General features: G+C 41.0%; 1 protein-coding gene and 1 non-coding gene across 2 annotated transcripts; one reads left to right on the plus strand and one right to left on the minus strand.

Annotated features, from left to right (window-relative positions):
* Nucleotides 1–322: 322 nt before the first annotated feature.
* LOC100724994 (cytochrome c oxidase assembly factor 7) lies at nt 323–20171 on the minus strand. The gene is made up of 3 exons (XM_003463072.5): nt 19959–20171; nt 17050–17190; nt 323–4303 (listed from the first exon to the last, which is right to left on the minus strand). The coding sequence occupies exons 1-3, from the start codon at nt 20062–20064 to the stop codon at nt 3855–3857; spliced, it is 696 nt and encodes a 231-aa protein (XP_003463120.1). The 5' UTR covers nt 20065–20171; the 3' UTR covers nt 323–3854.
* LOC111754891 (U7 small nuclear RNA) lies at nt 17859–17920 on the plus strand. The gene has a single exon (XR_002789564.1). It is a non-coding gene; the product is annotated as a U7 small nuclear RNA (small nuclear RNA).
* Nucleotides 20172–21616: the final 1445 nt, after the last annotated feature.

Raw genomic sequence — 21616 nt, forward strand, 5'->3', positions numbered from 1 at the left:
TGTCGTGGCATGTATCATATTTTCCTTTTTATAACTGAGAAATACGCTACATACAAACTATATTTTCATGTAGTGTGGTCATTTGGGTTACTTCATCTTAATGCTGCTATGAACATGAATGTCAGCCTTCAATTACTTTAGGTATATGCCTAGAAGTGGAGATGCTGGATCATACAGCAATTCTGATTTTTTGAGGAACCACCATATTATCTCCCACAGCAGCTGCACTATTTTATTTTCCCAACAACTATCCACAGGATTCCAATTTCTCTCCATCTTTTTTTAATAGCAGTTATCCTAATGGGTGTGAAGTGGTATCTCGTTGGAAATTTTAAAAAGTGATTTATTGTACTTTTTAAGAGCAGTTTTAGGTTCACAACTAAGTTGACCAGAAGGCAAATTTCCCATATATGGAACCCTGCCCGCCATGAGAATGGCCTCATCAATACATTTGTTAAAACTGGTGAACTTTACTGACACACCCTTCCCACCGAGTCAGTGAACATCAGGGCTCCTTCTTGGTGTTACGTATTTTAGAGGTTTGCACAAACGTATGACACATGCCCACCATTACAGTACTACAGAGAGCAGCTTCACCCTAAAAACTGTGCCCTGAATTGTCACCCTTTCCTCCCACCTAACCCGTGTCTGTGCTTTCTCCTTTATGGCGCTGGGAATCAAACTAGGACTCACGAATACTACGCAAGTGCTCAGGTCTCTACCCCTGGAGTTTTGTCTCCAGTTTTGCTTTTCAGGAATAGATACCAGTGTCCCACAGTCGGATTCCTGTAGAATGGCACCTTTGCAGACTGGCTTACTTCGCTTGTTAACATTCTTGACTTTTCATAGATAATTCACTTTAGTGCTGAAGAGTTTATTGTGTGCATGTACCAGTTTATCTTTTAATCTACTCAAGGACATCCTGGTTGCTTCCAAGTTTTGCCAATTCTAAAACCGCTATAAATATTCATGGTCTAGTTTGTGTGTGACATTTTGCATTCCTTTGGGTAAACTCCCAGGAGACAGCTGGAACATGCTGTTAACAGTCCGCTTAGTTCTGAGAACTACACTAAATTGCCTTCTTCCACAGGGGCAGCACCATCTTGCATTTCCACTGGCAATAGAGAGCTCTTGTTGCTCCACAGGATGGCTGCATTTGATGTTGTTCAGGGTTCTGGATTTTGACAGTTCTAGGAAATGTTTAGTAGTCTCGATTTTGTTTTAATTTCCATTTCCTTGATGGCATGCTTTATCCGGTGTCTTTTCATATGCTTCTCACCTCTATCTTTTTGTACAATCCTGGGGGAATTCTAGGCCTGCTACGTGCTAGACAAGTGCTCTACGACTTGCATATCTTCTCCGGTAAGGTATCTACTAAGGTCTTTGGCCCAGTTGTAAGTCAGGCTGTTCTCTGATGGTTAAGCTTCAAGAGTTCGCTGTGGTTGACTTACATCCCCACATGATTTGTAAATGGAAGCACTGTTTCATACCTTTTTTGGCCCATAGTTCATTTTATTTTAAATTTTTATTTTAAAGAGAAAAATAAAATAATAAAGTTAATAAAAATAAACCAGAATATCTTTTGAAATCAACGCTAGTTCTCACAACGCCTTTGTCATCTTCAAAATAGCTGCAGATACCACCTTCTGGCCTAGAGTTTAAAGCAACAAAAGTCTAGTTTACATTTTACGAATGAGGTTGGTACCTCTTAAAACCCTCACTATCAGGTAAGATAGAAGACATGAGAGAGAAAGGAGACAAGGAAATTTTATAACAATTGTACTTTGTAAGAAAACCGCAACTTCCAGCACACTGCTGAAGTCACCTGAGGTCACCAATTAAGAGTAAGGTGCAGGCGCAGGTCCTAACACACAGACAGCTAGGAGAACTGGTGTAGGATAATAAGCTGCAAGACCTCCGACCTCCACAGGTGTAGCTGGGCTGTGGTTCTCTTTTCTAAGGTTGGGATAGCATTTCCCAACCTCAAAAGAGGTTCCCAACAGAAATCTAAACATTCAGGCCTGTGGATGTGCTAAGCAAGCAGAGTCCTGGCAAAGGCGGTTACAGGCAGCCAGGAAAAGGACAAGTCAAAGAGTCACAAGGATTCAGTGAAGGTCATGCTGATAACCACCGATAACTGAGGCCACAGCAGCTTCGGGGCTCAACAAAACAAAGGCCTCATTGGGTTGCTGGGATTTTCTTGCCCAGGAATAAGATATTCATGCCCCACTGAAGAATGTTTTTGCCCTGTTTATACTGATAATTTTAGCAATGGAGTCTTTTTTTCTCCCAAATATAAAAATCCTAAACTGGGAGTTCCTTTGGCAACCTATTCAATAAAGGCTGCTTTATGCTTTTTACTCTGTAACACTTTCTCTCATGTCTCTGTCATATACTGAAAAGTCTTTTTCTGCGAATAGGGAGCCTGCTGTAGCGGGGTCGTATATTTGGAAAGTTTAGAAATCCAGCCAGTGACACCTACTTGGGAAACTCCTTCTCTGCCAACTTGAGAAGGGGATGGCTAAGCTTGCAAGCCTTAAGGCAGGACTTCCTTCTAGGACAACTGCAAAACTGAAATCTGAAAACTAGGTAGTGACAGATTTAATGGTCCTGTTATCAGCAGGAAAATGACAAGTTCGCCCTCTGGTGACAACTTAGGGAGATAACAGAAAAAGCAAACATTCCTTAAAAAAAAAAAAGACACTTCTGGGCTGGGATTTAGCTCAGCAGGCATAACGCCTGGCAAGTGAGAGGTCATGAGTTTGATCCCCAGTACCAAAAAAAAAAAAAAAAAAAAAAAGACACAACCATTGTGAAGAGCACTCTACCCTACCTAGACTCTTGACAACACTAATAAAACAAATTATAAACCATCAAAAATGGTTTATTCATAGAAACAGCTTAAAAAACCGGTTCAGTTCCAACGGACAAAATGTCACAAAATCTGCTTACAAATTTCTAGCTGGAGTTGTTTAGGAATAATCTGTTTCTTCTGCCTGACAGCTGGGCCAGGTGAATGCCCTGGAGATAATTGTTTTTTGCATTCATTCATTGAGATGAAGCATCACTGTACAGTTCAGGCTGGCCCCGGACTTGCAGAAGTCCTCCTGCCTCAGCCTCTAAGTGCTAGGGTTACAGGTGTGTGCCATTATACCTGGCTGAGATGTTAATTTTTAACTTCTAGAAGCTTCTTCAGCAATCCTCATGTATAACAACCTTTAACCTTCATGTTACACATCCCTCCCAATCTCCAGGAATTTACAAGAAAATTGAAAAAAGAAAGCCCACACCAATGATTATGTAAATCCGAGGGTGGCAGTTGTGACTTTTCAACTGATCTGAGCTTCTTAAAGCCTCTATTTTGTAAATCAAGATACTTTCTGATTTTCAAGCTTTTCCAAGCTAAAACACTGTCAATAATAAATATGATGTCTGATTCCTTCAGGGCCCATGGCTGCTAATCTTTCCAACTTCCAACTATTTGTTTCCATCCTACCCAAATGTCTATGGTTTTCTACTTTGCATTTTTTTTTGTTTTGTTTTGTTTTGGTTTGGTTTTTTTGGCTGCTACTTTTGACAGAACTGCGAGAGTTTGAACATTAAGGCCCACAAATGTGGTTTCCTTCACAGATTTCAATCAGATAAGGGATTTCAATTAGATAACTGAAATACACACTGTAGGCCACACCTCAGTAGTGACACTCAGATAAATGGATCCACATAACGAGAGCTGCTGAAATCAAGTCCCAAGTTCTCCCACTCCAGCAGATTAATGATCAAGGACTGTGTTAGGCCTCAGAAACAGGAGTTGCCAGCCTTAAACTGTTTGCTGCCTCAGAGGGAGGTGGGTTGCATTACCCAAATGTTAAGGGCTGCACACTTTTCTGCTGTTCTTTGTGCAGCTGCCGGGCCCGATTTTTTAGCACCTCAGCCTTCACCTCATCCTTATCAACACCATCCCCCAGCTTGTACATGCGGCTGGCATTGGCACAAGCCCAGACATGGCCCAGGTCACAAGCTTTCATCGAGTACTGACAAGCCAGGGCCATGTCCTTTGGGAAGCCAGGAGCACCCTGCAGGAACATGGCACTGAGGTTAAAGCAGCTGGGAGCATAGCCACCATCACACGCCCTTGTGTAGTAGTCCCGGGCCTTCCCCAGGTCGGGCTGGTCATCCTCATTGACCTGTCCATCCTGAGCCAGGAGACCGACATTGTGACAGGCTTCTGCAGACTTCTTGCCAGGCTTCTCACAGGCCATCAGGAAGCAGCGGAAAGCAGCTTTCAGGTCTTGAGTCAGTCCACCTGTGAGGACAGAGAACAAAGGCAGCAGTAAACCCAAGCCAGCCACAACAGGACAAAGTCGGGGAGAAGTCTGCATAAAGTCCACGTCCTATAAGCTAAGGCATCATGAATGGGAGATGGCTTGGCATACCGAGCAACTTTCAGCATTTATAACTGTAAACGCTTTTAAATTACTATCTTGTGAGGAAGCCCAAAGAGTTCAAGGTGGTAAAAATTGCGAATGATATTGACATGGCATTCTACAACCACTCAACTGCATGTTCATTCATTGAAGTACAGGGTGGACCAATCCATTTAAATATAGGATTTAATCAATCTGGAGATTCAACCAATCTCAGACCAAAAATATTCAGAAAAAATTATGCCCTCTGGTAGGTAGATTTTTACCTACTCATTATTCCTAAAGCAATATATAGTATAACAACTATTTATAGTATCATTTATATTACATTAGGTATTATAATCATTTATATTAGGTATTATAAAGTAATCTAGAGATGATTTAATAGTATACATGAGAAGTGCAAAGGCTTCATGGAAATATCTTTATATAAAGGATCGGAGCCACCAAGGATTCTAGTGTCTGCACCAATCTTCCAGTGACTGAGGGATGACAGTGTGATGAATGTGTTATTGCCCAGCTACGGTGCTATGTATGTCCTGAGGAAGACACTATCCTGCTCTTGTGGATCTTACTGTCTAGTGAGACATATTGAATCAGCATACAAAAAAATATATAATTTTAGGTGTGACAAATATATGGAGCAGTGCCCTTGTCCTATGAGAATGCATGAAGGCCCTGCCTGAGCTTGCAGGCAAGCTCAAGGAAAATTCCTTAAAGAAGTGAGCTCAGGTATAACGAAGAGGCAAAAGAAAAGAGGTGAGGCAGTCTGTAGCCAGAGGGATAAAAAAAGAGCAAAAGGGCTGCTGTAAGGAGAAGGCTAGAGAGGCAGCCAGGCCAGACCACTCAGGCTTTAGTGGTCGCATTCAGGACCCTGAATTAACCCACCAATGGGAAACTGCTAACAAGCTGTTTAATTAAGCAGAAGCAGTAACAGGGATTACTTTATGTTTCTGCATACAAAATTTCAAATCCCCATGTATATATCATTTATTCTAAAAAAAAAACCCTAGTAAATATTATTCATCATTATCATTAAGTCAATACCATTCTAGTCAATTTTGCAGATAAAATGCTGGCTGGCTAAGTGGATGCCAAATAAAAATATTTTGATAAATTGGGCCACATACATTATTATTACTTATTTTCTAAATAAAAAATACAACTTTGATTTTACTTGATTTTATCTGAGGAAAACTTGATTAAAGTAAAATGAAGGAAATTGTTCACCTTTAAATTCGTATTCTTCCTCTCAGAGAAATTTCCTAAATGAGTGTCTAGAATTAGAGAGAGATTAGAAAACATACAAAAAGATTAGATTCTTTTTTTAAAAGGGGGGGGGGCTGGGGATTTAGCTCAGCAATGTAAGTGCTTGTCTGGCAAGCACAAGGTCATGAGTTCAATCCCATGTACCAAAAACCCCAACAAAACCAACAACACAGAACTATTGCTTCTGTGTCTCTTTCCACTGTAAGCAGTGTAGACACCAGCACCTCAGACTTTCACTTGCTGCCTCCTGCTTGTGGATTATTTCAATAAATTCAGTGGCACAGTGAATTGGCACAGTGGTTAATAAGGCCTGAGCTCTGTAGCCAGAAAACCTGAGCTCATCTTGACTTCAGGACTTACTGTCTTTGTGACCTTGACCTCTATAAGCTTCATTTCTCATCTGTAAAATAAGAATAACAGTATCTACTTCATATGTCAAAATCTTAAATCTGTATTTACAAAGAGCCTGAAAAGTAGCAAGTGTTACTGAAAGGAATTTTTTTTTTCTGAAAGGATTTTTCCCCAGACACTAGCAGGTGGGAGCCTGGGAGGTCACCTTTCCCACCCCTAGGCAATTTATTGTGGTGCAAAATGAATACCAATGGGCTACCTGTGATCACTAATGCCCCTTAGGCACCACCCCAAACCTAAGCTACACGTATGCCCCCACACCACGTGTCACGGAGATGCCAGACCCCGGAGGTCATGCAGTCTCCACATTCTTAAAATAAAGGCACTTTTATTTCATACTTATCTTTTTAGCCCTCCGAAAATTCTATCAAATGGTTCCTTTCCGTGCCAAAAATTCTATCAGTTAAAAAAAAATTCTATCAGTTACAGTTTTTTGGTTTATTTTTGTAGTACTGTCATCATCAAACCCAACACTGTGCACAAGTCAGGGAAGCACTCTACTTCTGAGCTACATCCCAAGCCTCAAAATTTGTTTTTATGATGTAAACATCTCTTATTATTTACAGTGTATTAATTAACTGGCCCATCATTTATTTATTTTTTTTTTTAATCGGTACCAGGGATCCAACTCACAACTGCATGCTTGCAACACAGGCACTTATGCCGCTGAGCTAAATCCCCCAGCCCTGCCATCATTTATTCTAAATAGATTCTGTTCATTGCTGGCCCTTGCCTAAGAGCTTCTCCATTCCTGAATTATTTCTAATTCTCTTCTTTCCTGGTTGTCAGTAAGTTTTTCTAAAAGGTTCATATATTCTATGTCCTCTGAGTTTTCTCGATTTTGAGAATGTACTCCTGCCACCTACTTATTTTTCTGTAGTGCTAGAAATTAAATCCAGGGCCTCACCCATGCTAGGCAAGGGCTCTACCACAAAGCTACACACCTAGCCCCAGCAACCTTTATATTGAAACAATACTGTATAGAGTTAGATCTTTGCCTTTAAAGTCAAATGTTTCAGTTTCTTTGCCAGCGCAGTGTGGTGTTTCTTTGACTTAATAATTGTCCTCCTCATATTCTTTCTGAAGAAAATTAACTGGAATGCAAATAAAAGTTAATCTGGCAAAGATATTTGCCCTTGTATTAATTTGTAATTTATGAGTAATGCATATTATATTATATACATTTTTTTTTAAAAAAACCTGTGTACCACCAGTATTAGCTTAGTTTCATGGTAGTGGTGATGGTGGTGGGGAAGCGCCCTAGCAGTGCTTCCCTGCTACTACTGAGCAGTACCCTCTGGCCCAGCAGCTTAGTTAAGTACGTTATTTCCAGTGGGGTAATTCTTATTTAATCCATTAAAAATATTTCTAAATAGCTATTATTGATAAGGAGAAAATCATATGGTAATTAAGCAATTCTAAGAGGGAGTCTATGGCAATAAATATCTATGTTAAAAAAAACTTTCCACCTCAAGAAATCAGAAAAAAAATCAAGCTGAAAGTCAGAAGAAAGAAATATCAAGAAAAGACTGATTAAATTATGAAAATCAGTGACACATACTAATGTGCACTATCTGAATAATCAAGAAAATAAATCACCTGAGCTAGGTGTGGTGGTGCACGCCTGTAATCCCAGCATTTGGGAGGCTGAGGCAAGAAAATCTTTGTGAGTTTGAAACCAGCTTGGGCTACAAAGTGAGCTCAAGGCCAGCCTGAACTGCATAGCAAAACCCTGTCTCAAAAAGACAAAAAAAATAAAAAATTACCTATAGCCCCAGTTACTTGGAAGGGTGAGGCAGGAGGATGCCTTGAGTCCACAAGTTTAAGACCAGCAAGGCTCCATCTTAAAAAAAAAAAAAAACCAAAATAAAAACAAAAAACCCAAAGAAAATAATCTCACAATAGGTTCTAAAAAGTAAAACATAAGAGGCTGCAGCATAGCTCAGTGGTACAGTTAATTCCCAATATCCAAAAAATATAAAATATATATAATATATAAAATAAAAATATGAATACATATATAACAACTTTACAAATAAGTTTATCCAAGAAGATGAAAGATCTGTACACTGAAAATCATTTAACACCGATACAGGAAACTGAAGACAATTCAGATAAAAACAAAAGCTTCACAGACTAGAATATTGTTAAAAAGTCCACACTATCAGAGATTCAAATAACCTTTATCAAAATTCCAATGGCTTTTTCCACAGCATATTTTGTTTGCACTGCAGGGGACTGAACACAGGGCCTCCTACATGCTAAGCATATGCTTTACACCACATCCCAGCTTTGTTTTTTACATACACATACATATATGTACATTTGTTTGTTTGTTGGCACCAGGAATCAAACTCAGGCTCTTGTACTTGCCAGGCAGGCACTGCATTGCTGATCTGTATCTCCGGCCCCATTTTCCATGATATAGAAAGAACGATCTTAAATTCCTAAATTTATGGAGACCACGATAAAGCAGGATTTACAAGTAACCAATTGGCTTTCTACGTTTATTTGTGAGCCTGTCAAAGACCTAGAGTCCCTTTCTGGAGATGGGCAGTAGATTCATGGTAAGTGAACCTCTACATGGCTGTAGTGGGCCTGAAAAGACAAGGCCACAATTGAGGACGCCCAGACTCCTACCCAAATTAACTAGAGAAAGACTGCTGCTGCAGGCAATTCACTCCTGCCGTGAAGACAGGAGACCTGGAGATAAGACAGTTCTCCTAAAGTAATATAAGTTATTACTGAGCAGTCACTGAGCTGACTCCAAGGTCCTGCTCACTTTCTCCTGTTTTCCACTTGTAAGCCCTTCCCTTGTTTGAAAACCAAATGGATATGGGCTGCCCAGAGAAGTTCTCTAAGCCAGAGAATCTTGAATTCTGCTAGAGGGTTTTGATCCTATTGGTTTTGATCCTAAAATCACACTTGTCTCTCTTTTTTTTTTTTTTGTCTTTTTCATTTTTATCGGTACCAGGGATCGAACTCATGACCGCCTGCTTGCAAGGCAGGTGCTTATGCCGCTGAGCTAAATCCCCAGCCCCTACACTTGTCTCTTTTATATAAGCTTTCACTGTCCATTTGTTTGGGAGGTTGTGGGCCTGATTAGTCCATGATACATTAGGAGCGAGAAAAAGCCCCCAAAGCCACATCAATATTGAGCAAAAAGACCAGAAGAAGCATTGCCCTACCAGTTTTCAAAATATACCACAAAGCTTAGTAATGAAAATAGCAAAAAGACACAGTATAAACCAGTATAAAGCCCAGAAATAAATCCATGCATTTACGACCAATTGATCTTTGACAAGGCACCATGAGTACATAGTAAGGAAAATAGTCTCTTTAATATATACTATTAGGAAAACTGCACTATCTACATGAAAAGAAATGAAATCTCACACCATATACAAAAATAAACTCAAAATAAATTAAGATCTAAACTTATAGAACTACTAGAAAAAAACACTGAAGAAGATTCTAACATTGGTCTGGGCAGTGGTTTTTTAGATGTCACCCTAAAAACAAAGGAAACAAAAGCTAAGACAGACAGACGTTCCAAGTCTACTTTCTGCTGCTATAAAGGGATACCACAGACTGGATAGATTTTTTTTTTCTTTTGGTGCTGGGCCTTGTGCATGTTACTTAAGTGCTCTACCAATAAGCTACATTTACTACCCTGGGTAAATGAAGTTTGTTTGGCTCATGGTTCTGGAGGGTAAAAGTTCAAGAGCACGGAGCCATCATCTGGTAAGGTCCCCCACGCTGCATCATGACACAGCAGATGGACAAGCAGATGTGAGACAGAGAGGAGGTGCAAGCAGAGGGTAAGTGGAGCCTAATGTAACAAGCTCGCCCTTCAATGACTAACCCACTCCCACACGATCAGATTAATCCATCCATGGAGACAAAACCTTCCTAATAAGCTCATAAAGCTCCCTTCTCTCAACACTATCATAATAGCAATTAACTTTCAACATGAGTTTTGGAGTGAATATTCAAACCAAAAAGCACCTACACAGTAAACAGTAAGAGTGACAAGACAGAATGGAAAAAAGTATTAGCAAATCATACATCTGATAAGGGTTTAATATCCAAAGTATATGAGGAACTCAAAGGCAGGAAAGTAACCCAGTTAGGAGACTTCCAGGAACACGTGGAGTGGCAAGTGACAACTCAGTCTCTCTGAGATTCAGAATCAGCACACTGCAAACTAGAAACCTGGAGAAGAAAGACAGAGAAGTAGAACTTGGGACCCAGAAAGGATCTGGCAGGAGGAAGCTTTAACCCTCCAGAGAAACTGAAGAGATGGGACACAACATGGAGAAGAGACACTCTGCACTTTCTCCCTGGCTCCTGGGAAAGGACAGAATCTAGGGAGACAAACTGAAAGCTGGGGACTCCAAAAGGCCTCAGGCAGAAATGTGGCAGTGGAACAGAGCAGAAGATGCTGCGATCTCCAGGGAGAGTATGAAATTCTACTCCCACAGAGTTCGACAGGCAACAACTGCTGAGTGATTCCAGTGCAAGCCCCTGACATACCCCTAGAGAAAGTGCTTGTGTAGACACCACTCTGAGGAAGCGGGGGCTGAACCGGGGACTCAGAGCAGCGGTGGGAGTTTTACTCCAGGGCTCCCAGTATTACATTCCCATAGTGACGGGTGAGAGACAGTCATGGGACAGTCATGGGACAGTCATGGTCGGAAGAAGGCTAGAAAGAGACTCTTTGAGGGCCTAGAGCACTCAGACTGCACCGTATGGTGGTGGCCAGGCTCAGTCTAGGGTGCCCTGGGTTGCAAAGTTGCAGCCCAGCACAGCACTTTTACACTAACCCTTCTGGCCGGCAGTGCCCAGTCCAGAGCAGATCTGGGTCTGACTACCTTCCTTACCTACCAGCATGAGCAGGGACATGTCTTAACCTGGACACTGTCCCCAAATTGTTGATCTTGGAAGAAAATCACACATTCCAAATCACAGAGACATTTCTTTTCTGTTTTCTTTCTTTCTTTTCTTTCCTCCTTTCATCTTCAGCAGTTTGGGGAGTTTTCCTTTGTCCTTTTCCCTTGCTTATCTCTTTTTTCTTCTTTTATTTTTTCTTCTCTTTGCTTTTTAACTTTTCTTTCGTTTACTCCCTGTTGGAGAACACCACACTACTAAGAGGCTTTGAGCAAGATTTAAATTTTACTAATTGGATTTCTATGTTTATCTATGTTGCCTGGCAATGGGAGCTGATTCACAGTAAGTGAACCTCCATGAATCACTGGTCCTGGCTGAGGCCTGTAGTGGCCTGTGAGGCCAGAGATACCTCAAAGGGCAAGATAAGACCACAGCTGAAGACACCTTGGCTCCAACACTAAATTAAGTATATGGAGACTGCAGCTGCAGGCATCTCACTCCTGCAGTCTCAATGCTACCATAAATGTCATCTTGGAGATAAATGGTTCTCCTAAATTGGCTTAATTTACTACTTGGAGAAGTCTTTGAAGCGACTCGCAAGGTCCTGCTTATTTCCTATGCTTTCCTCAGTTTCTCCACCGTTTGTCTTTGGTCCTAATAAAAGTGGGCTAATCCAGAGAACTCTCTCATAGCCCTCGGAGTCTAGAGCTCAAATAAACGGTTTTAACCCTCTTGGAGCCCTAAAAAAAAATCATACAATTTGTCTCTTTTTATTTAACCTTCACTGTACACTCATTTGGAAGATTAGGGATCTTGATCAGGACCCAGTAACTCCCTAAATAGTTTTTTTCTCCCTTTCTTCTTTCATTCAATCTGGGCGTGGGTGGAACCATAAAAAGGCTTATGCCCTGGGTGAGACAGAAGGAAAAGGCAGACTCACTGCTGCTTACTGCCCCCTGCCTGCCATGCTATGAACTGTTCTCCTCTGCCATACCTGTCATGCCCCCTGCCTCGGAGTGAGCCTGAGACTTCTACAGACTGTGAGCATAAACCTTTGCTCCTTTAACTTGTGGGTCCTCAACTATTTTGTCCCAGCTACAAACAAACAATTAAAACAGAAGCAATAAGTAAATAATCCAGGGGCTTTGCAGAAGATACTAATGTAAAGCTAGCTGTGCTAAACAAAACTGGATAAAACATGAATGACCAGTTTAACAAACAATTAAGACTCAATGTAAGAGTTTCAATCAGAAACCCAGAGCCACAGCCACATGTGATGGTTCAGCCTGTAATCCCAGCACTCAGGAGGCTGAGCCAAGAGGATCACTGAGTTTGAGGCCAGCCTGGGAGACAAAGTGAAGTTCAAGGTCAGCCTGAAATACAAGTGAAACTCTGTCTCAAAAAGACAAATAATAAGGAGAGAGAGAGAGAGACAGAAACAGAAAGAAAAGAAATCCAGAGCTAGATATGGTGACACAAATCTGTAATCCCAACACTCAGGAGGCTGAGACAGGGGAAGCATCAAGAATTTGAGATCAGCCTGAGCTGTAAGGTCAAGTTGAAGGCTAGCCTAAATTACAGAGTAAGACCCTACCTAAAAAAACAAAAGAAATCCAAGAGACTGAAAATTATATAAAAAGTATGGGCAGCAGAAGGAACCAGTAATGTCAGGACAGAATTTCAGAACTAGAAGATAATGATGCCTTCAAAAAGCAACTACTCAGACAATTTAAAAAACTGCACAAAAACACCTGAAAAACTACTCAGAGATAAGAAAGAGCCAGCATGGTGGCACACACCTATAATCCCAGTTCTTGAGAAGCTGAGGCAGGATCACTGTAGGCTCGAGGTCAGCCTGGGCTACAAAGGGAGTTTATAGCTAGTCTGAACTACATATTGAGACCTTGTCTCAAAAAACTAAAAAACAAAACAAAACTAGCAAGACAGCATGAAAAACTCATCCAACAGCTAGCTGCTAGATGACACAAAAACAAATTTAAGCCAGGCATGTGCTGGTAATCCCAGCTCTCAGGAGGCTGAGGCAGAAGGATCTTGTGAGTTTGAGGCCCACTTGGGCTACACAGGCCAAATTCAAGGCCAGCCTGCACTACATAGTGAGACTCTGTCTCAAAAAAAGCAAAAAAACAAAAGAAAACAAAACAAAAGCCTAAGTGTAAACGGAGTAGGAGAAAAATCAGAAGACAATACAAATGGTGTTAAAAACCTACTCACAGAAATGACAGAAAACTCCCAAAATACAGGGAAAAAATAAACATATATATGCTGAGCATGGTGGTACACACCTGCACACCAGCACTTGAGAGGCTGAGACAGGAGGATGGCTGTGAGTTCAAGGCCAGCCTGAACTGCATAGTTAAATCCTGTCTCAAAACAAAACAAAACAAAATAAGTGAGGCATATAAAACCTTAAATAGCTACAACCAAAAGACAACCTCTCTGTGCCACATTATACTCAAAGTACCAGATATCCATCACAAGGACAAAATCTTTATACTATCAGAGAAAAGCAACGAATCACTTATAAAGGTAAACCCATAAAAGTTATAGCAGACCTCTCAACACAAACCTTAATAAATTCCCACTGGCTTGAACCACTAGTGAGTGGTACCTGCATGACTGTCCCATGGTGGCTTGAACCTCTAGTGGTACAAATGGATCTAATCACTTTACTGGTCTTTTTACTAGTAAAGTTAATGAAAAGTCTATAAATGAACCAAATCTAGTTAATTGCTTGAATTCAAATAATTACCACCAAATATAAATACTATTATCCATGCCAATTAAAAATTATTAATCATCAAGTTTACTTCATTAAATGAAGAGTCATATTCCTGAATTTCTTTAAAACATTTTATACATAAAAGTGGCTAATTTGTACAAGATACATAAAACACTGTATGATTTGGGCTTTTTTGTGGTCACAGTGGTACTCATTTTCCAGGTAGTAAGGCATGTATTACCAGCAGGCAATCAATTCAAGCCAGCAGGACAATAGATTAATCAGAGTTGTCTGGCAGTGTAACATACAAATTATGACCCCTTTTGAATGAGTTAAAAGGCCAGGAGAGCTTGAAGTGAAATGTTTTCAAGCCCTAAAAGACAACTTCCAATTCTAACTTATGTATTCTGCAAAACTTTCATTCAAAATTGATAGAGAAATAAGGTATTTCCAGGACAAGAAGTACCTTAAGAAATTCAAGATAACCAGATCAGTATTACAAAAATTACAAAAAATGTCCTAGAAAGAGACAATGAAGCCAATAATGCCAAAAAGTCATAGCATGAATACATTGGGTGGGATAAGCAACTAAAACAAAAGGAAAAAAAAAGAAGAAAAAACAGCATCAGGAAAATAATTGTGACCTTAGGAATAAGTCAATACCTTTCAGTAATAATTCTCAATGTAAATCGTCTCAGTTTGTCAATTAAAAGATACACACTCGCAGAACAGATAATGAAACAAAACTCAACAATATGTAGTACACAAGAAACACATTTAATTACACAGATTAAAAACCAAAAGGATGGCTGGGCGTGGCAGTACACGCTGTTTAATGTCAGCACTCAGGAGGCTGAGGAAGGAGGATTGCCATGAGTTTGCCATGTAGCCTGGGCTACAGAGTTCAAGGGTAGACTGAGCTACATAGTGATATCCTGTCTCAAAAAAACAAGCAAAAAAAAAAAAAAAAGGAAAAGAAAAGATGGGCATTCGAAGTGAACAGATACTTCTTATATAAAGAAGCACAAATGGCCAATAAATATAGGAATAAAATGCTCAACACCCAGGCCAGCTGAGAAATGCAAATTAAAACATTGAGATTTCATCCCACTGCAGAAAGAATGCCTATCTTCAAGAAATCAAACAATAAATGCTAAAGAGACTGCAGGCAAAAAAGGAGCCTTTGTTATTGGTGGGACTGTAAACTAGTAAAACCACTATGGAAACCAGTATGGGGATTCCTCAAAAACACTTACACTAGAAATTCAATTTGACCTAGCTTCTAGGCATCTTCCTGAAATAATTAAAGACATCATACTACAGTGATACATGTATATCTGTTTATAGCAGCATTCATAATAGCTAAATCTTGGAAGCAGCCTATATGCCTATTAACAGACAAATTCATTAAAAATTGCAGTATTTCTATACAGTAGAATACTACTCTGCCATAAAGAAGGATAAATTTGCTGGGTATGAAGGTGTACATCTGTAATTCCAGACTTGGGAGGCTGAGGCAGGAGAAGTGCTGTAAATTTCAGGTCAGCCTGAACATAGTGAGTTCAAGACCAGCCTGAACTTCAGGGAGAGTTGAAAGAAAGAAAGAAAGAAAGAAAGAAAGAAAAAAAGAAAGAAAGAAAGAAAGAAAGAAAGAAAGAAAGAAAGAAAGAAAGAAAGAAAGAATTGAACTTCTCTTCAAGTCATGGGTATTAGGTATTGTATCCTAGTAACAAGAAAGTGACTAAGATACCAAAAAAAAAGAGATAAACTTAAAAATGGGTGCACTTTGAGATCAAAATGCTGAGTGAAATAGATACACAAGCTGAAATAGTGTGAGGTCTCATTTTTTTTTTGGTACCTGGGATTGAACTCAAGACTTTGCACTTGGCAAATCCCTGGCTCCACATGGTTTCTCTCATGTAAGAAACCAAATATATAAATAAAATACAAAATTAAGGACAATAGGGGAAAAAAAGAAAAAGTTATCGTAATCTAGCATGGCCAAAGTATCTAAAAGTGTACCTTGATCTAATATAAATTATTTTATGTATTTTATATTCATTTTTTAGCTTGTTAGGCTGGCTGCTAATCTGTTTATAATTAATTTGATAAAGACTTAAAATAAATAAATTTCATGCTGGCCAAAAACACCACCACCACAATCACTGGGAGGGACAGAGGAGAAAGGGTAACAAGAGAATTAAGATGTGTTATGTACATACACCAATATGCCACAATGAGGGTAATCATGATGTACTACAAACATGTACTAATAAAAATTTTTTAAAATAACCCACTAGCTGGGCATGGTGGTGCAAGTAACCCCATCTACTCAGGAAGCTGACGCAGGAGGATCAAATGTTTAAACAGCTTAAACAATTTAGTAAGACTCTGTCTCAAGATAAAATTTCACAAAGAGAATTGAGATGTAGCCCAGTGGTCCCTGCTTTCAATTTCCAGTACCACCAAAAAAACCCCAAAAAACAATAAACTCAAATAAATGAGTAAAAGAAACCTAATAAGACATTTCTCAAAAGACAACACACAACTGGCCAACAGATCTATGACAAATGTTCCATGTTACCAATCAAAACTACAATGAGATACCACCTCACACATGTTAAAGTGGGCATTATCAAAACGACAAAAGATAACGAGTATTGGTAAGGATGTAGAGAACTGGGAATCCCTCTACACTGTTGCTAAGCACATAAACTGGTATAGACATCATGGAAAATTATATGGCAATTGCTCAAAAACTTAAAAAGTGAATTGTTTTATAATCGAGCAATCCAATTCTGGGTAGCATCCAAAGGAAATGAAATCAGTACCTCAAGCAGGTATCTTCACTCCTATGTTCACTGCAGCAGAATCCACAACTGCTGAAATATGGAATCAACCTGAGTGTGTACCAATGGATGAATGCATAAAACACAGATACACCATGGAATACTATTAAACCTTAAAAAAGAAAATTCTATCATTTGTGACAATACAGATGAAATGTCTTTATGAAAGGCCATTATACTGCCTCACGTAAGCCAGGCACAGAAAGGCAATGCATGATCTCACTTACAGCAACCTAAAAAATGCCAAACTCATAGAAGTAGAGAGTACAGTGGTGGTTGCCGGGGTCTAAGAAGTAGGAAATGGGAAGATGCTGGTCAAAGGGACAACGGTGCAATTGGACAGAGCAATAAAATCTGGACAGCTGAGGTACGGCATGGTGACTGTAGTCCGAGGGTTGTGTTTCCGGCTCGGATGTGACGCCAGCACTGGTGTCAGCCACGCCTGTGCAGAACGGGCCTCTTATACCTTTTCCAGTTACATGATAGGCCCCCAGTTTGTAGCAGCTGTCACTGTGCTGGTTGTCTTCGCAGTTGAACTTCAGCACTTTCGCAGCTTCATCAAAATTCTTCTGGATTCCTTCCAGATAGTCCACCAGCCGATAGCAACCTGCGAGCAGAAAAAGCAAGAACGGCTCACATCCGGAGCTGCTCCTCTGCCATGTGGTGGAGGTGGATGAGTGGGTCAGACTGAGCCTTTAGGACCAGTTCCAGTTTTCCTTAAGCGTGGCAAGCAGCCCTTCTTACAACGAACAGAAGTGATCTGAGCGATTCCTACAAGTGGCCTCCTCTCCCTCAGGGACTGAGCACTGCGTGGCCTGAGGAGACCTTCACCCCTTCCTTCCCCGGCTCACCACCCACCAACCCTTCTGTTCCCTATAGGTCTGGACCAAACGCCTACTGATTTCCATGACTGCTGTGTTTCCAGCTTTGGACTTCTCATGACGTTTGGGCCTTTTCATAAAGTGCAGCAGTAAAAAACATTAAAAAACCAAAAGAGCTCAAAGGCTAAATCTTATAGCAGGAAGTCACGTAGGGGTAACTGTATCTTATTCCTTGACCACGCTGGGAACTTAAAAGCCCAAAGAGGAATAGAAATAGTAGTTACCAAATGAGCTGAAAAACAAACTCCCCCTTCCCACGCCTTGGTGATCTCTGAATTCCAACAAGCTTCCCTCTTTAACATCTCTTACCTCTCTCTCTCTTTATCCCCAACAATAACATACATAGGTTCTTACTCATTTTCACTCAACAAATATTTAAACAACCATATATAAAAAGTGTTACAGCTCTTTTAGAATTTGTCTAGTAGGTTTTCTGGTGTTTGCCGGAAAACCCATTAAAAAATAAAAAAAATTAAAAAAAAAATAAACAACCATATAGATCGTATGTACACAGATACTGGACACGGTCATTTGCCCTCCTAAAATTTACATTTTAGGGGAGTAAGTATGGTAAGTAAATAAGTGAACCAACATATTCAAACAATAAATATATGATTAAAGAAAAACTGGATGATGAATTTATTATTTACGTTGCAGAGAATGAGTAATACAAACAGGTCAATCAAAAAGGGCCTCACCAAGACAATAAAATGGCAAGAGGCAGAAAGTCCTGGCACAAGGAAACATAAAGGAAATAAGCCTGGCATGAATAACATATAACATGACTGAGGAGTGAGATAAGAAATGAGAGGGAGGCAAGTACCAGATCACAGGGCCTTGCATATTATCAGGAAGTGTTCGTGTTTTGTTTTGTTTTTGCAGTACTGGGGATTGAACCCAGGGCCTTGTGCATGCATATTCTGCAAGGGCTACACCACTGAATCTCATCTCCAGCTCTACATAGGATTTTACCACAAGTGCAACAGTAAAACCACCAGAGAGTAAAACCACCTGAGGTTGTAGTTCAGGGTAAGAGCACTTGCCTAGCATGTGCAAGGCCCAGGATTCAATAGCCAGCACTGGTGAGAAAAAGGAAGACAAGATACAATTTGCATTTTAAAAATGTTGGTAGGGTATGTATGTTTGTATATGATTGGATAAATAGGGAGGCAGTTAAGTGTATGTGGGGATACATTTGGGAAATGATAACAGAATAGATTTTAAGTGCCAGCAAGTGAACAGATTAGCCTGCTATTTCGGTTATCCAGATGGAAAACTGACTCCTAAGGAACTAATAATTTAAGAATGATGGTAACCACAGCCCCTTTTCAGGTCTCTTTCTGATTTTCTGGAGCCAGTCCTCAGATGTCCATCTTTGTCCTCTCCGTTTATTCTCACCAGTGCATGACCCATGAGCTTTAGGCTCAAACAATGCAACCTAAAGAATCAAGTCTAAATTCCTCATCCTGACCTCCAAAGACTGACAACTGGTGGCCTCTTCAAACTTAACTCTAGGGGGAGGGATGGAGCACGTGCCTAATGTGTGGGAAGCCCTGAGTTCAATCCTCAGAACCAACTCTCCCCAAAACAGGAAAGAAAAACTTAATTCTGACTACATCCTCACGTTAACCTTCCAAAAGTGTACTTCTCTCACCACATTAACTTAGCATGTGCTTGTTACGTCTAGACTACCCCCAACCACACTGCTTCTCAGTAACTCCAATTTGAAATTTTCCATAATTAGGACATAAACTAGCTCTCTACGAACAATCTGGGGCTTTTTTTCAGTCATCATTCTGCAGAGCCACTCTGTGTAGCTGGTTAGCTTGAAGAAATACAATGAAGTTATACTGTAGAAAAGAGCCTAAATGCTATGAGAAGGTAGGGCCCGTGCCACTTTATCCCTTTAAAAAAATAATTAATACAATAGAGGGAAGAAAACCTCCCAAAGATACTGGTTGCTGCCCCCTCTGGACGCCACCCACCACCCACACACTCAGTCAACTCAACGTCCACACTGGACCAGCTCTACCTACCTCTGCCTAGTGAAGGTCCGCGTGATTCACTCTCTCACCTTCTTCAAGGCTTTGTTCCAGTGCCCTCTGATCAATTTACAATCGTGCTCCTGGACTCCTGATAACTTTCCCCCTACTTCTTTTCCCCACCGCACTAACAGCTAACACACGTTTCACTTCCTTCCGTTCCCTGACCCGTTCCCTCACCTTGAGGATGTAAGCCGGCGGAGGTCAGGGAATTTCGTGCGCTCACTGATTTGTCCTGGTCTCTCCATCCTCCAAACTAACTAGTCGGCCCGTTCCTCCCCGCGGCGCAGAAGCCCACTGCCGCCGCGTAACTCCGTGGCTGGCAACTCCTCTCCCGCCACACGTGAGTCTTACACGCCGCGTCCTCAGCTCGCCACGGGACCCGCCGCGGGTCCCCTCAGGTCCCTAACAACCACACACACGTGTCCCCAGCCTTTGCCAGCGACGCTCACCATCCGGGTCCTTCTCGCGATAGCACTGGTAGTTGCACTCCACTTCCAAATTCTCCAGAAAGGACTTGACCTGCTCCTCGTCTTGGAAATCCACCAAGCCTGCCATTGCCGGAGCTAGCAGAATGCACTTTACCCAGCACGCCCCGCAGTCACGTGACCCGAAGGGGCGGGGCCCTGGCCGGGGCCGAGGGAGGGGGAATGGGCGGGGAGATGAGTTCCGCGCCTTCCATGCCCTGCGAGCCCGGGCTTCCCATCAGCCCTCGCGCAGTTAAAGGCATTGGTGCGCGCTTTTCCTATAGGATGCCTCATTCCTGAAACTGGAGCAGGTCTTCGTGCGTACCTTGTTGGGGCGGGCTTTGTAGCTTTAATGACTTTCTGCCGCAGTCATTTACCCATTTATCCACAGATCCATCCATTAATTCATAAGCCCTAAGCGCTGTGTATTTAACCGGGTGTTTGGTCTGGGAGTCTGAGAAATAGAACTGTGATTCCTACCTGTAAAGAACTTGAAGTGACTGAAATATTTAAATATTTGTACTTAAACACGCTTTTTTTTTTTTCTTTTTTTTTGTACCGGGAATCAAACTCCTACCTTGCGCTTGCCAGGCAGGCGTTTGTGCCGCTAAGCTAAACTCCCGGCTTACCGAGCATTTTGAGTGCTTTCTGTGTGTCACGTGTAGCTGTAAACCGGTAATCGCACGTCTATACAAGTGTAGTGGAAAGCCTGGCTTACCTCTATATTTCTTTGGGACTCATCATTGCCACCACGAGTGACCATGGTTGATAATGGCTGGGTCATAGCAGCAGAAGAGATTATAGTAATAACATTATGGTATTATTATAATAGTCTGTTCAACAGTGCTAAACTTTTGTTTAAGGCTGTATTTCTTTTTCTTTGTTTGTTTCTTTCTTCTTTTATTCCGTCTTTTTGATACAAGGTCCTGCTGTGCAGTTCAGGCTAGCCTTGAGCTCACTTTTTTTTTTTTTTCTTTTTTGGTCTTTTTCTTTTTTATCGGTACCGCGGATCGAACTCACGACCGCCTGCTTGCAAGGCAGGTGCTTATGCCGCTGAGCTAAATGCCCAGCCCCTTTGAGCTCACTTTGTATGCCAGGCTGATCTCAAACTTGCAAGGATCCTCCTGCCTCCGCTTTCCGAGTGCTAGGATTACAGGCGAGCGCCACCGTGTCAGGCGTCAGGCTCTGTTTCTAAGAATTTACACACACATTTAATTTTCACTGTGACATTCATTGTGACAATATAGGTACTGTATCTACAGATGAAGAAACAAGTACAGAAAGGTTTAGTTTTCCTAAGCACACTGTAAGGAGGGAGTTGATATACAATAAATATTTGTTGAATAAAAGAATGAAGTAGAAGAGCAATATGTCAAAGTATGCAGAAGAGAAACTTTGCTTATTTTTATTTTTTCTGCTTAGAATCATCAGTTTCGCAAAGCTGAAACAGAAAGATCTCCAAAGACAGCTCCAATGACAGCTTATTTTTGCTTTTTCTGCTTAGAATCGTCAGTTTTGCAAAGCTGAAACAGAAAGATCTCCAAAACAGAATCCCATTCAACCCTCTTCTAGAAACCCTGGTGGAGGTCAATCTGTGATTTCCCATCATCTATTACAGTGTTTCCCAAGGTTTCAGTGCCTCT

The sequence above is a fragment of the Cavia porcellus genome, unplaced genomic scaffold (genome assembly GCF_034190915.1).
Source record: "Cavia porcellus strain 051 isolate PalLab524CR breed Dunkin Hartley unplaced genomic scaffold, mCavPor4.1 scaffold_25, whole genome shotgun sequence".
Classification (NCBI taxonomy): Eukaryota; Metazoa; Chordata; class Mammalia; order Rodentia; family Caviidae; genus Cavia; species Cavia porcellus.